Source organism: Quercus suber, unplaced genomic scaffold (assembly GCF_002906115.3).
Source record: "Quercus suber isolate HL8 unplaced genomic scaffold, Cork oak 2.0 scaffold_501, whole genome shotgun sequence".
Taxonomy (NCBI): Eukaryota; Viridiplantae; Streptophyta; class Magnoliopsida; order Fagales; family Fagaceae; genus Quercus; species Quercus suber.
Genome location: NW_027069950.1, coordinates 529,856 through 542,927, shown reverse-complemented (window position 1 = coordinate 542,927; position 13,072 = coordinate 529,856). Strand labels below are relative to the sequence as shown.

The window sequence follows — 13,072 nt, the reverse complement described above, 5'->3', positions numbered from 1 at the left end:
GTCCGAGATGAGAGTATGAGGAATTCCAAAACGAGTAATGATATTCTTCCACACAAATCTTTGCACATCTACGTCTCGGATATTGGCCAGAGGCTTAGCTTCAACCCATTTGGTGAAATAGTCTGTATCGACCAGAAGGTATTTCCTATTTCCCGTGGCCTTTGGGAATGGATCCACTATATCCAAACCCCATTGTGCAAACGGCCACGGACTAGATAGTGGGTTGGGGACTCCACCTGGTTGGTGTATGTTCGGCGCAAATCGTTGACATTGATCGCACTTCTTTACATAATCATGGGCTTCTTGTTGCATGTTCGGCCACCAATACCCTTGAGTAATGGCTCGGTGAGCCAAAGACCTACCTCCCGTGTGACTCCCACAAATTCCTTCATGCAACTCTTCTAGTAGCGACTCAGCCGTCTCTGGATGAATGCACAACAGGTATGGTCCCGAATAGGATCGTTTGTATAATTTTCGATTTTCGGACAGCCAAAATCTGGTAGCCTTCCTTTGAATTTTGTCAGCCTCCCCTCGCTCTTCCAGCAAAATGTCATCTTTCAAGAATTTGATTATAGGGCCCATCTAGCAGAGACTATCTCTGATCTGGTGGACTCGGACTGCATCCCCTCCTGTCCCGGTAGGCTCATAGAAATCCTTGACGAGGATAACTCTCGGCAAGCCTTGCTCCGAAGAGGTGGCTAGTGTGGCCAAAGAATCTGCATGTGCGTTACTGCTTTTGGGAACATGTAGCAAGCTGAAAAATTCGAATTCCGACTACAGACGTTTGACTCGATTCAAGTATCCTTGCATCCTTTCATCCTTCGCTTCAAACTCCCCCTGTACTTGGCCCACAACTAATCTTGAGTCCGAGAACAACTCCACTGCCTTTCCTCCCATTCTTCGGACCATAGACATTACCATCAATAGGGCTTCATACTCTGCCTCGTTATTGGTTGCATCGAAATCCAGCCTTAATGACTTTTCAATGATGATCCTCTCTGGAGATATCAAGACTAACCCTACTCCAGAACCTTTCTGGTTCGCAGCGCCGTCCATATATACTTCCCAGCGGACAGGATCTTGTTGAGAAATCATGCCAACCGATTTTCCATCCATGTCTCTCTCTGTTGTTATTTCTTCCAAGCTGGGTTCCGTGAACTCGGCTACTAAATCCGCAAGGATCTACCCTTTGACTGAAGTGCGAGGCATATACTTAATATCAAAAGCTCCTAAGATAGTGCCCCACTTAGCTATCCTCCCCGTATAGTCGGCACTTCGAAGTACGGTCTTAAGCGGGAGTTGCGTGAGCATAACGACAGTGTGTGCTTGGAAATAGTGGGGCAACTTTCGTGTTCCAAGTACTACTGCCAAAATAGCTTTTTCCAATGGTAAGTGTCTAATCTCGGCCTCATGTAGAGACCTACTCACATAGTAAACCGGCCTTTGTATACCTTGATCCACTTTTACCAACACTAGGCTTACAGCATGGGGAACCACTGCGATATAGGCAAATAAGATCTCATCTGGCTCAGAGCTAGAAATAATCGGTGGCCGAGCCAAGTAGTCTTTAAGTTGTTGGAAAGCTGAGGCACATTCTTCAGTCCATTTAAATCCCTTCCACTTGTTCATCAGCGAGAAGAAGGGTTTGCACCTATCTGCGGACCTGGAGATGAATCGATTTAAAGCAGCTGCCATCCCTGTTAACTTCTGAACCTCTTTCGGATTCCGAGGAGGCTATAGATTTTGAATAGCCTTTATCTGATCGGGATTGACCTCAATTCCCCTATGCGTCACCATGTAACCCAAAAATTTTCTTGATCCCACAGCAAATGAGCATTTCGAGGCATTCAAGCGCAACTTGTGTCTCCTCAGGGTTTCGAAAATGTTATCTAGGTCCTTCACATGCTCAGAAATAACTTTGCTTTTTACCACCATATCGTCTATATAGACCTCAACACTTTTGCCTAGTTATGACTCAAACATCTTGGTCATCATCCGCTGATAATTAGAACCTGCATTTTTCAGACCGAATGGCATCACTTTATAATGGTAATTACCAATGGGGGTAACAAAAGCGGTTTTCTCTTAGTCATCTGGGGCTAACGGTATATGGTGGTAACCTTGGAAAGCATCCAAGAAACTCATCCGAGGATGGCCGACAGTAGCATCTACTAATTGATCAATTTTCGGCATAAGGAAAGGATCCTTAGGACAAGCCTTATTCAAGTCCGTGAAGTCCACACAAACTCGCCACTTTCCGCTCTTCTTTTTTACCACCACAGTATTTGCCAACCATTCGGGATAAAAAAACTTCTTTAATAGCCCCAGCCTGTTTGAGCTTCATCACTTCCTCTTTGACTGCATCCGCATGCTCTTTGGATGGCCGCCGAGGAGGCTGCTTCTTGAGTACACTCAATGGGTTGACCCTCAAATGATGGCAAATGAACTCCGGATCCACCCCTGGGGCTTCGTAAGTACTCTAGGTGAATAAGTCAATATTTCTTTTAAGGAAATCAATTAGCTCGTCCTTTTCTGGTTGAGGTATCTAAGACCCGATTTGAAAGTATCTTTCAGGATTGCCCCCAATTAAAACTTGCACTAAGTCCTCGCATTTAGCGCCTTCATCAGGATCTTCGACGGGTGGCAATTGACCTTTTAACTGCTATAAGTCTCCCTTCGCCCTGGCTAAGGATTCAGTCTCAGGCTCGTGCCATATGGCAGCCACTAAACATTGCCTAGCTGAGGATTGATCTCTGCGGATTTCACAAACGCGCCCTTCGAATGGATATTTAAATTTTTGATGCAGAGTGGAGGAAACAGCCCCTAGCGTGTGTAACCAAGGTCTGGCTACAATTGCCGTATAAGGGGAATAAACATCTACAACAATGAAGTTCACTTCAATTACTTCTGAGCCAGTCTGTACGGGCAGCTGTATCTATCCTTTCGGGGTGACCATCCTCCCCTCGAAGCTAACCAGAGGAGAATAGTATGGAGTTAAGTCATCAACCTTGAGGTTCAGCCCCTTGTAGAGGTTAGGATACATAATCTCCACCGTGCTACCTTGGTCCACCATCACCCTCTTCACATCATATCCCCCAATCCTGAGTGTGACTACCAAAGCATCGTCATGAGGTTGAATGGTTCCAGTTTTGTCTTCGTCCGAAAAGCCTAAAACTGGCGGGACAACCTGTCTAGAGCTCCTCGGATCTCGGCCAATATCCCCTGCTGGTAGCCGAGCCACTGACATAACTTTGGACGGCTAGGACCCTGTTCTTCCTAACGCTGCGAAAATGACGTTAATAGTACCTAATGGAGGTTTCGTAGAATCTCTCTTCTCGGACTCAAAATTCACTTGACCTCCTCGGCCACTGGAGTGGTGCAAAAGGTGCCTCAACCTGCCTTCACGAACCAACTGGTCCAAATGAGCCCACAAACTTCTGCAGTCTTCAGTGGCATGCCTATGGTCTTGGTGGTATTGACAATAGAGATTGTGATTGCGTCTCTCAGGGTTCCCTACCATTTTACTCGGCCACCTAAAGAATGATTCATTCTTGATCTTTTCCAGAACTTGATGAACTGACTCCTTGAACACTGTATTGACTGCTTGAGCATTTGTTGACCCCAATTGCCCAACGAAATCTCTCCTCGGCTTATTGTTATTGTAATGATCCGACCTGAAGTCCTTCCTGTCCTGGGGGATAACCTTATCCTTACCTTTCCCTTGCTACTAATCTTCTTCAACCCTTTTATATTTTTCAATACGGTCCATAAGTTGACGCATGTTAGTGACAGGCTTGCCGGACAAGGATGTCCTTAAACCATGATCAGTGGGGAGACCCAGCTTAAATGTGTCTAGGGCCATTGCATCAAAGTTGCCCTCCATATCATCAAACATCTCCCAATATCTATCCGAATACGCCTTAAGGGACTCACCTTCACGCATGCTCAAGGATAGCAGAGAAGACAAGGGCCTGGCCACCCTTCGGCATGTGACGAAATGTGAACCAAAAGCTTGAGTGAGCTCTTGGTAGGAATTGATGGAGTCTGCTTTCAGGTTGTCAAACCACCTCATTGCCACGGGTCCAAGACTAGAAGGGAATACCTTGCACATCAAAACTTCATCTCTGGAGTAGACAGCCATCCTTTGGTTAAAATGGCTCACATGTTCCACAACGTCCGTTTTACCATTGTAAATAGTGAAGGTTGGCTGGTTAAAACGTCGAGGAAGCTTTGCTCCTTCAATCCTGTGTATGAAAGGTGACCTAGAGATTTGATTCAAAGGCTTGCTCATGGCATCATTTCTCACCCCTCCATGTGATGGTCTTTGAGGTTGCTTCTTGCGAGGGTGTTCATCCTCATATGAAAAAGATTCACTGATTGGAGTTCGAGACCTTTGTTCAAAAGTGATGTCTTGTTCGTCACCCGAGTCGTCCTCAGAATGCGAGGCAGTATGTTTTCTTTTCGCATGGCGCAACTCCCTTCTTAACCTTTCAATCTCTATCTGCATGCTATTCTTCTTTGCATGAGACACATAACTTCTGCCACGAGGTTGAGTTTGCTCAGTGTGTGTAGTGTGCACACTACCTTCACGATCTTGTCTCTACTCCAAGTTGAGAAAAGGGTCTATATGCTGGGATGCCCCAGATTCTGCCGGTTGTTACCCTGGTTCGACCATGACCAACTGCTGCTGCTGCTTCCCCTTACACTCAAGCTCTCCCCACAGACGGCGCTAATTGTAGGGTTAGGATTTGTGGCCCAAGCCCAAAACAATGAATTTGTAGATAGTGGGTGAAAGAGCTAGGTTGATTATGGAATCGACAACAATTAATCACAACCCTCAAGCACAAACCAATATGAATTTACACGTAAAGAATGGGTGTCTGAAGAGGTATATTATTGATTATGTAGTGAATACAGATCTTAGAGTTACAATCAAGATCTTTCTCTTTTCTTCTCTCCTCCTTTTTTCTCCCTCCTTTCCTCAGGAGCTTCTTTCTTTTATATAACCTCCCTTCTCCTCATCTCCATCATCCACTTGTACCTCATCCGTGAATCTACTTGAGTATATGTCATGTCAAGCATCTCCTTTAGCTCTGTGTAAGTGGCGGTAGGTGAGGATACACTGTTCAAGGGTCTTCTTCACATAAATGCGGCCAGAAAAGTTGCTGCAGAGCATTAAATACGGTGGTAACAGCTTTCTCTTTAGATATTTCTTCATCCTTATCGTCTCCAAGTATGCTTAAAGCTTATCTTGATCAGGAGGAGTCCTCGTAAGATCATCTTGACCTTTTATACTTTCAGTTGATCCATACTATTCGCATCAGAGGAATATAACCTCTTCGGACAGAAGGCGACCTCTTCGGATTGTAATCACTTTTCTCTCTGGGGTCCCTCTTCCAGATGGGCCTTGCCCTTACCTCTCCTTCTCTTCGGATGCACAGTAATTCTTACATGGGGCTCTAGGCTCCCTATGTTAGATTGGGCCTTTTTCCCCCCACATAAATAAATCATAAAAAACATAATCATATATCTAACACTATATATAAAATTAGAGGAAGAAAAAGTTTGAATGATTTTATACTTGTGAGCCTTTTGTTTTTTTTATAACTAAAAAAAATTCAAATTTATAAGTCATATATATATATATATATTAATAAGTAAAGTTTAGAGAAAATCCAATTAGATTTTTCAATTAAAGTCTAATTTTGCGTCATGTTATTTTTGAATGATTTTATATTTATGAACCTTTTTTTTTTTTTTTTTGTAGAACTAAAAACAATTCAAGTTTATAAGTCATATGTGTGTGTGAGTGTGTGTGTGTGTGTGTGTGTGTGTATTAATAGGTAAAGCTGAGAAAAAATTCAATTAGATTTCAAATTAGAGTCTAATTTTGTACCCTGTGTCCTATCTAATCAAAATTTTAAATTTTTTTTTAATCAAGTTAGTTAGTTTAGTGTAAAAATTGGATTTCAATTAGAGTTTAATTTCACAGCACATGTCCCATCTAATTGAAGTTTTTTAATTTTTGTACTAAATGAGTTAATATAGAGTAGAAAACAAGGAGTCTAATATTAATAAATCATAAAAAACATAATCATATATCTAACACTATATATAAAATTAAAGGCAGAAAGAATTTGAATGATTTTATATTTGTGAGCCTTTTGTTTTTTTATAACTAAAAAAATTCAAATTTATAAGTCATATATATATATATATATTAATAGGTAAAGTTTAGAGAAAATTCAATTAGATTCTTCAATTGAAGTCTAATTTTATGTTATGTGTTCTAAATTATTTATTTTTAGAGAGAGTTTTATTTTTTTAATTTTAGAATAAAATGTGGGACCATATCATAAATATCTATTCAAGTGAGTTATTGTGTACAAAAACCAAAAAGTCTAGAATTAATGAACATAAAAATATTTTTAAAAAATGAACAATTTACATTTTTTATCTAATAATATTCTCACAAGATTTTTTAAAGAGTTTAAAAAAATATAAGAATGACTATCAATAATATTTAAATTATATATGTAAGAATTATACTATGCATCATAATGTGTATCTTTTAAGTATATCCATGCATATACATGAGGTTGCAAGCTAGTTTAATAAAAAGACATTGAATGGAATTGTTGCCATATGTTTGGAGCCAAACTTTTTCCAAGAAAAAGAGAGTTAACAAATTTTTTTGAAAGAATTCGCAAGATTTACAATTTCCTTGCTATTACCTACCACTTCATGGCTAGTCTCCTAGCCCCTAGGGGAAGGTTCATTTCTTTATTTTTGCACAACTCACTTATTCAACTAAAGCAAACAATAAAAAAACACAATCTTAATCCATTAAAATTACACATTAAATACAAATTTTGCACAACATAATATTAAGATTCAATCTTTGGAATCAAAATCCAGCAAGAAGAGACACACATACATAATCATTAAAATGCAAGGCTATGCAAGCCTAAAATTGAACAACTTATGGTGATGAAACACCACAAAACAGTAGCAATGCAAGGCTATGCACTCTTGAAATTGAACAACGTACGATAATGAATCACAACAAAACAATAGCAAGTGTCAATACACACTTCAATGAGGTTAAACCACACCCTACGCCAATATGGATTTATGTAGAGTACTGCAATAATTCCCAACAAGACTGTTATGTAAGTCACCGCAAAGCTTATGTAGAAGACACTCATGCCCATCAAACTATCACCTTCTTCCCCCTCATTATCCACTGGAGTTGTAAACGGTGGTCTAATTTTGGTGCAACCATTTTGTAATGGAGGTCCACACAAGAGAGGGTTCCCCTCATAACTGCTTTCATCAAAAGTAATGAATTGATTTTTTCTGTCGGGTGTTGCACTTGATAAGTTGTTGTGTGCTACACTAAAGACCGCTAGAGAGGTCATTTCAGTCAATTGAGGTGGAATTTTACCATTCAAATTGTTGTAGGAAAGATCCATACTTTCTATTTGCTTTAGATTTGAGAAATTTACAGGGATTGGTCCGGATAGATTGTTGTGTGACAAGTTCAATGCACGAATGCTGCTGCTTATCCTACCGAGTTCCGGTGGGATATTACCTTCTAGATTGTTGCACGAGAGGTCATTTCCAAACATGTACTCGAGGATGTAACCCTTGTAGGTGTAAGTTCTACTTTTTGTTGCAAACTCTACTTCTTCTTCAGCATCCACAGATGGATCAAACATAAATATGCCATAGTATAGAGCTTCAATAATTGTTGAATATAGTGACAAACTACTTGAATAAGTTTCCCTTAATATAAACCTCCGAAGGAAGTATCCTGGGTGGATGCATCAAAAGTATGTTACTCAAGCAATGAGGTATCGGACCTGAAAATTTATTGTTGGAAAGATCCAAAATGTTTAAGTGTTGCAAAAGGCATAATTGAATTGGAATTTGATCTCCTAAATGATTTCCTTTCAAGAGGAGAATTCTCAGTGATGAGCGGCTGCCAATCCAATTGGGAATGTTGCCAGTTAGAAGGTTATCTTGAAGATTCAGTGCAAATAGATTGGAGTTGTTCTGGAAAGCACTTGGAATTGGACCACTCAAGAAATTTTTATTTAATTGAAAAAAGTTGATACTTGAGGAATTGAAGCAAGATGGAACAAAGCCAAACAAATTGTTGTCAGAAAGGTCAAGAAATGTGAGATTAACAAGTTTGCATAACTCGATTGGAATAGGACCTTCAAGGTGATTTTTTGCCATAAAAATGTCCTCTAAAGATGAAATGTTCCCAATCCATGTTGGAAGTATGCCTGAGAAGTGATTGTTGTCCAAATATAAATAATGTAGATTAGTCAAATTAAAATTGGTAGGAAATATTTGGCCATTGAAGCTATTTTTTGATAATATGAGAAATTCTAATCGGTAGCAACCCATTATGAAATGCATTGGTATTGTTCCTGAGAAATGATTCTCAGACAAGTCTAGACCGGTTAAGAAAACCAAATTCTCAAAAGAAGTAGGAATATTGCCTTCAAATTCATTTCTAGACATATTTAAAAATTTCAAATTTGGAAAAATTAAACCAATGTTTGTGGGAATTGGACCATGTAAGTAATTATCCGAAATATCTATGATAAAAATGTTGGGACGAATATCATATGGTACTATGAAAGGCCCTGTGAAAGAGTTATTTTTTAGACTAAAAGCCTCCAATCTTGTATTGTTCTCTAAGAACCAGTTAGGGAACTGCCCAACCAACTTGTTGTGAGAGAGATTAATTACTCGCAAATCATATTGGTATTGAAGAAATCTGGGAGGTGTGCTATTGTGAATGTTATATGAACATTTAGACAAACTGAAAACCTTTAATTGGAAGGTTGGAATCCAAGTAAGAGAATCAGGTTCCAAAGCTAATATATTGTTATCACCTACTAGGATCTTAAGATTTGAGAGGTTGAAAAGGAAGGAAAATGTGGACGGGATCAAGAACTTGTTATCTGATAAAGAAAGATACACAAGTGATGACAAACTTGATAGTGGAGACTGGGCAATGTTCCCATTGAAGTGATTATAAGAGAGATCCAATACATGGAGTGATGTCAGGTTTGCCATACATGAAGGTAGTCTCCCTTCAAAATTATTGCCGCTGAGGTATATCTCTTGGAGTTTCTTAAGTTCACACCAGCCTGTATAATGTGATAATTAGTTATTATGTTCTACCATTGTAATTATTCAAAGCAATATCATTGCCAAAAAAAAAAAAACCCTACCTAGGCCAGGTAGGGTGCCATCCAATCCACAGTCTTTCACTGCCAATACTTTAAGAGAAGTCATAACTCCAATTTTATGAAGAAGACTTTTATCAATCGATGAATTATCCAACTTCAACTGCTCAAGGTTATTTAGTTTGCTCAACTCTAAAACAAAAGCAAAAAGCTTAAATTAGTACTAATTGCTCAAAATTATTAGGATACCACACAAAAGTGTTAAAGTAGCGAAGACCACTTCCACAACTAAGATTCTTTGAAAGAAAGTAATTTTATTTTATCTAATAATAATTTTATAGACTACCACGTAATGTGGCAGTCTATATACTTTCATATTTTAGAATCTAATTCAAATTATGAAATTAATTTATTTCAACTAGAGATAATGCTTTTTCTTGAAGATCTCAGTTTTATTTTAAGAGTAGTGTCATTAAACCTTTTTTTCCCCTTTTTGTATAACATCTAAATCATTTCTTTTTTGTTGTTGCTACAATTATTTCCGATTTGGTAAATTCCTTTTTACACAAATCATATCAAAACCATTTTTTTTATTTGATAAGAAATTATTTTTATGATCAATTTATAATAATAATTAAGTATTATAATTTTTGATGAATGAACTTCAATTATTTACAAGTCATTAGAATAATAGAAAATGCATTTTTTTAGATTAATATAGTTTAGAATATGAATCTATTGTAATATTGTTGTGAAGCTCTTAGAGCGTAGAAACATTTTATTCATGGGTTACTAAAGTTGGAATATAGAACGAGTTTAAATTGCTAGTTTTGGACAATTTAGAACAACCTTGAAGCTCCTATGTGATTATTGGTTTAGGCCAAGAAAAGTATGCTAAAAAAACTGATATTAAAATCTCCACTACGTCTTTGTTTTTGACATTTTGAATACAAAATTTAACAAGACGAAAATAAATTATGATACTTGTGAATGACAATAAGTTTAGTCTCATTGAATTTCAAGAAATTTGATTATCAATATTTAGAATAAGGTTTTTATAGAGCTTTTTTACTATTATGCCAATGATGAAAATAAAAACACAAAACAACATCACCTTGATGTCAATGGTATAACTTACCTTTAGTAGTAAATGATCCCACCAAATTGTTATATGAGAGATCTAATATCTTCAATGATGGGAAGGCAGTTAATGACTCAAGAACTTGTGCACTGAAATCATTCAGACTCAAGTCTAGGTGTTGCAGCTTAGTTAAGATGTTTGAATCTATAGGGCAAAATAAAATATCTCAAAAACATCGACATGATAATTTCATTTGACTTACCATACAAAAGAAGTATTTGATTCTAATCCATGAACATATATTTGTACAAAATATTATACCTCTTGTTGTCACGAAGTCCTTGATCTTATTTTCAGACAAGTAGAGCTCTTCCAACTTCCAAGTTGCTAAATGCTTTAAATTCTATAATAATAAAAATTACATAAAAAATCATGAGAAAAAAAGGAACTTCAATTGCATAAATACTTCTCATTTAAAATAGCATTAAAGGGTGAAATTTAGTTGCATAAATATCAATGATTGATAGGAGGGAAATAAGAAATGTTACATGCTCAATAAGCGTGAAAAACTCTTCCAATAATCTTCCTTTGCAAATTAATGAGAGTTTTACCTTTGATATGAATTGTTCCATTCAAATTGTTGTAACTCAAATCTAGTTCCTTGAGCGACATAATACTACTTAAGGATTGCAGAATGCTGTGATTGAAATTATTAACATCCAAGTGAAGCACCTCCAACTTGCTCAATAAAGAGAATCTGTCAAAACCTGCAATTTAGATTATTCAATTTACATGTATGTGACTTTATATTCCCACAATACATTACAAAATGAATCCTAACATGCAACTAATCTGTGGTCTACATTTATTTTTAAAGAAAAGGTAAAAAAGAAAAAAAATAATTCCAAACAATTTACTTTGGTCAAACAGATTAATTGGAGGAGGGAAACCAAATGTTTACACGCTCAAGAATTAAGCACTCATTCATCTTACATTGGATGAGAATTTTAGTCGAAAGGCTTACCTTGGATGGGGATTGATCCAAAATGTTTACACACTCAAGAATTAAGCACTCTTCCTTTGCAAATTAATGAGAATTTTACCCGAAAGGCTTACCTTCACCATGCAAATTGTTGTCCCCCAAATGTAGTTCCTTGAGGGAAGCAATTCCACTCAAGGATGAAAGAATACTGTTATTGAAATAATTACCATCCAAGTAAAGCACCTTCAGCTTGCTCAATGAAGAGAATCTTTCAAAACCTGTGATTTAGATTTAGATGCTTCAATTTGCATGTCCGCAACTATATATTCCCACAAAACAGTATAAAATGATTCCTAACTCAAATGATGTAATAGAAAAAAAAAATTAGCATATCAACAAATTTTAAACTTGGTACCTTCATTTGGGATCCATCCACAAATGGAATTATAACTCAAATCGAGGTGCTGGAGCTCTTCAAAGGGAAGAAACAGAGAGGCATTGAAGTACCAACCTCCCCCACTTTCTCCACTCCAATAAATTGTATTATTAAGAGCAAGTTTGATTACACGGCTGGTGGTGATGTTGCACTCGACTTTTTCCCACTCACAGCAATCACTCTCTTTGTCGGCTGAGTCCCAAGATGTAAAATGATATTCAAAAGTGTAGTTGATGGTGGAAGCTTTGTATTGCAAGAGAGCAATTCTCTCTTGCTCCCAGCAACCAAAGCACCCATTCATACCAAAATGAACCAAAAATAACACCACCGGCCACCACCAAAAACGTCCCAGCAACTCCATTACTTTTTCTTTTTCTGATTTTCAATCACAATAAGCCTGACAAAGTTTTTGTCCAACTCTCAGTTATTACGATTCCAAATGATCTTGAGTTTAAATAAGCCACCAGCACCTTACATATAGTGTTATCAAACAGTCCACATCAGTATTACGATTGGTCTGATAAATATTGCAAATCGCGTTCTTTGTGGTGATCACTGTTCACCATTGACCAAAGAGCATCAAATTGACTTTGCTAGCTGCTAATGATGTTTTTCCTATTTCGTATGTAATACGTACCTATAAAATATTTCATTATTTCATAGTGATGACTAATTCATACTTCATACCATAAACTTTAGGGCCATAATATTATATGTTTTGCATTATTTGAGGAGACCTAGAGCCAATAAAAGGCTAAAGACTCCCTATCAAAAAATAAAATAAAATAAAAGGCCAAAGACATATGGTACTTATTTAATTCTTATAGGTAAATTAAAAAGGAAGCCTACAATTAAATAGATTTAATTGATTTGGGCCTAAGATATTAGAAATAATATGAAGCCTAAGTGAGGTGGCATAAGTAAATATAAGAGCCTTGATAAATTAAAAAAAAAAAAAATGGAAAACCCTAGCCTTTTATCTGAGTTATACGTGTAAATAGGTATATATATAAAAATAGGAGACCTCCTCTCTTTAAGCGGCACCAAGCAATCTTTTTGTTTTACTCTCCTCTGCGTCTGTGTAGGAGAATCAGGTCAGCTCTCCTCTTTATTTGGGTAATTGGGTTCTTGTATTTATGTGATACCTAGCAAGTGTCTATCTAGCTTAAGGGCTATTGATATATCACACACCTAGGATGGAGAATTTCTATGTATATCAATCTTTGTGCCGCACAGAACATAGGGGTAGGTGTGGACTTGAGAAATCAACATTGTCATCATGTTAATAAATAAATAAAATAAAATAAAAAACTGATTATGGCTAGAAAATCATCCCACGTTTTCAGGAAGGAATTGTGCTTGAA

General features: G+C 37.2%; 1 protein-coding gene across 1 annotated transcript; it reads right to left on the bottom strand.

The window, feature by feature from the left end:
• Positions 1–7,022: 7,022 nt before the first annotated feature.
• LOC111988615 (cuscuta receptor 1) lies at positions 7,023–12,138 on the bottom strand. The gene is given in 8 exon segments (XM_065763269.1): positions 7,023–7,836; positions 7,838–9,170; positions 9,255–9,401; positions 10,348–10,494; positions 10,612–10,693; positions 10,861–11,066; positions 11,407–11,550; positions 11,688–12,138. Coding segments are annotated over 8 exon segments (3,255 nt in total). The 5' UTR covers positions 12,070–12,138.
• Positions 12,139–13,072: the final 934 nt, after the last annotated feature.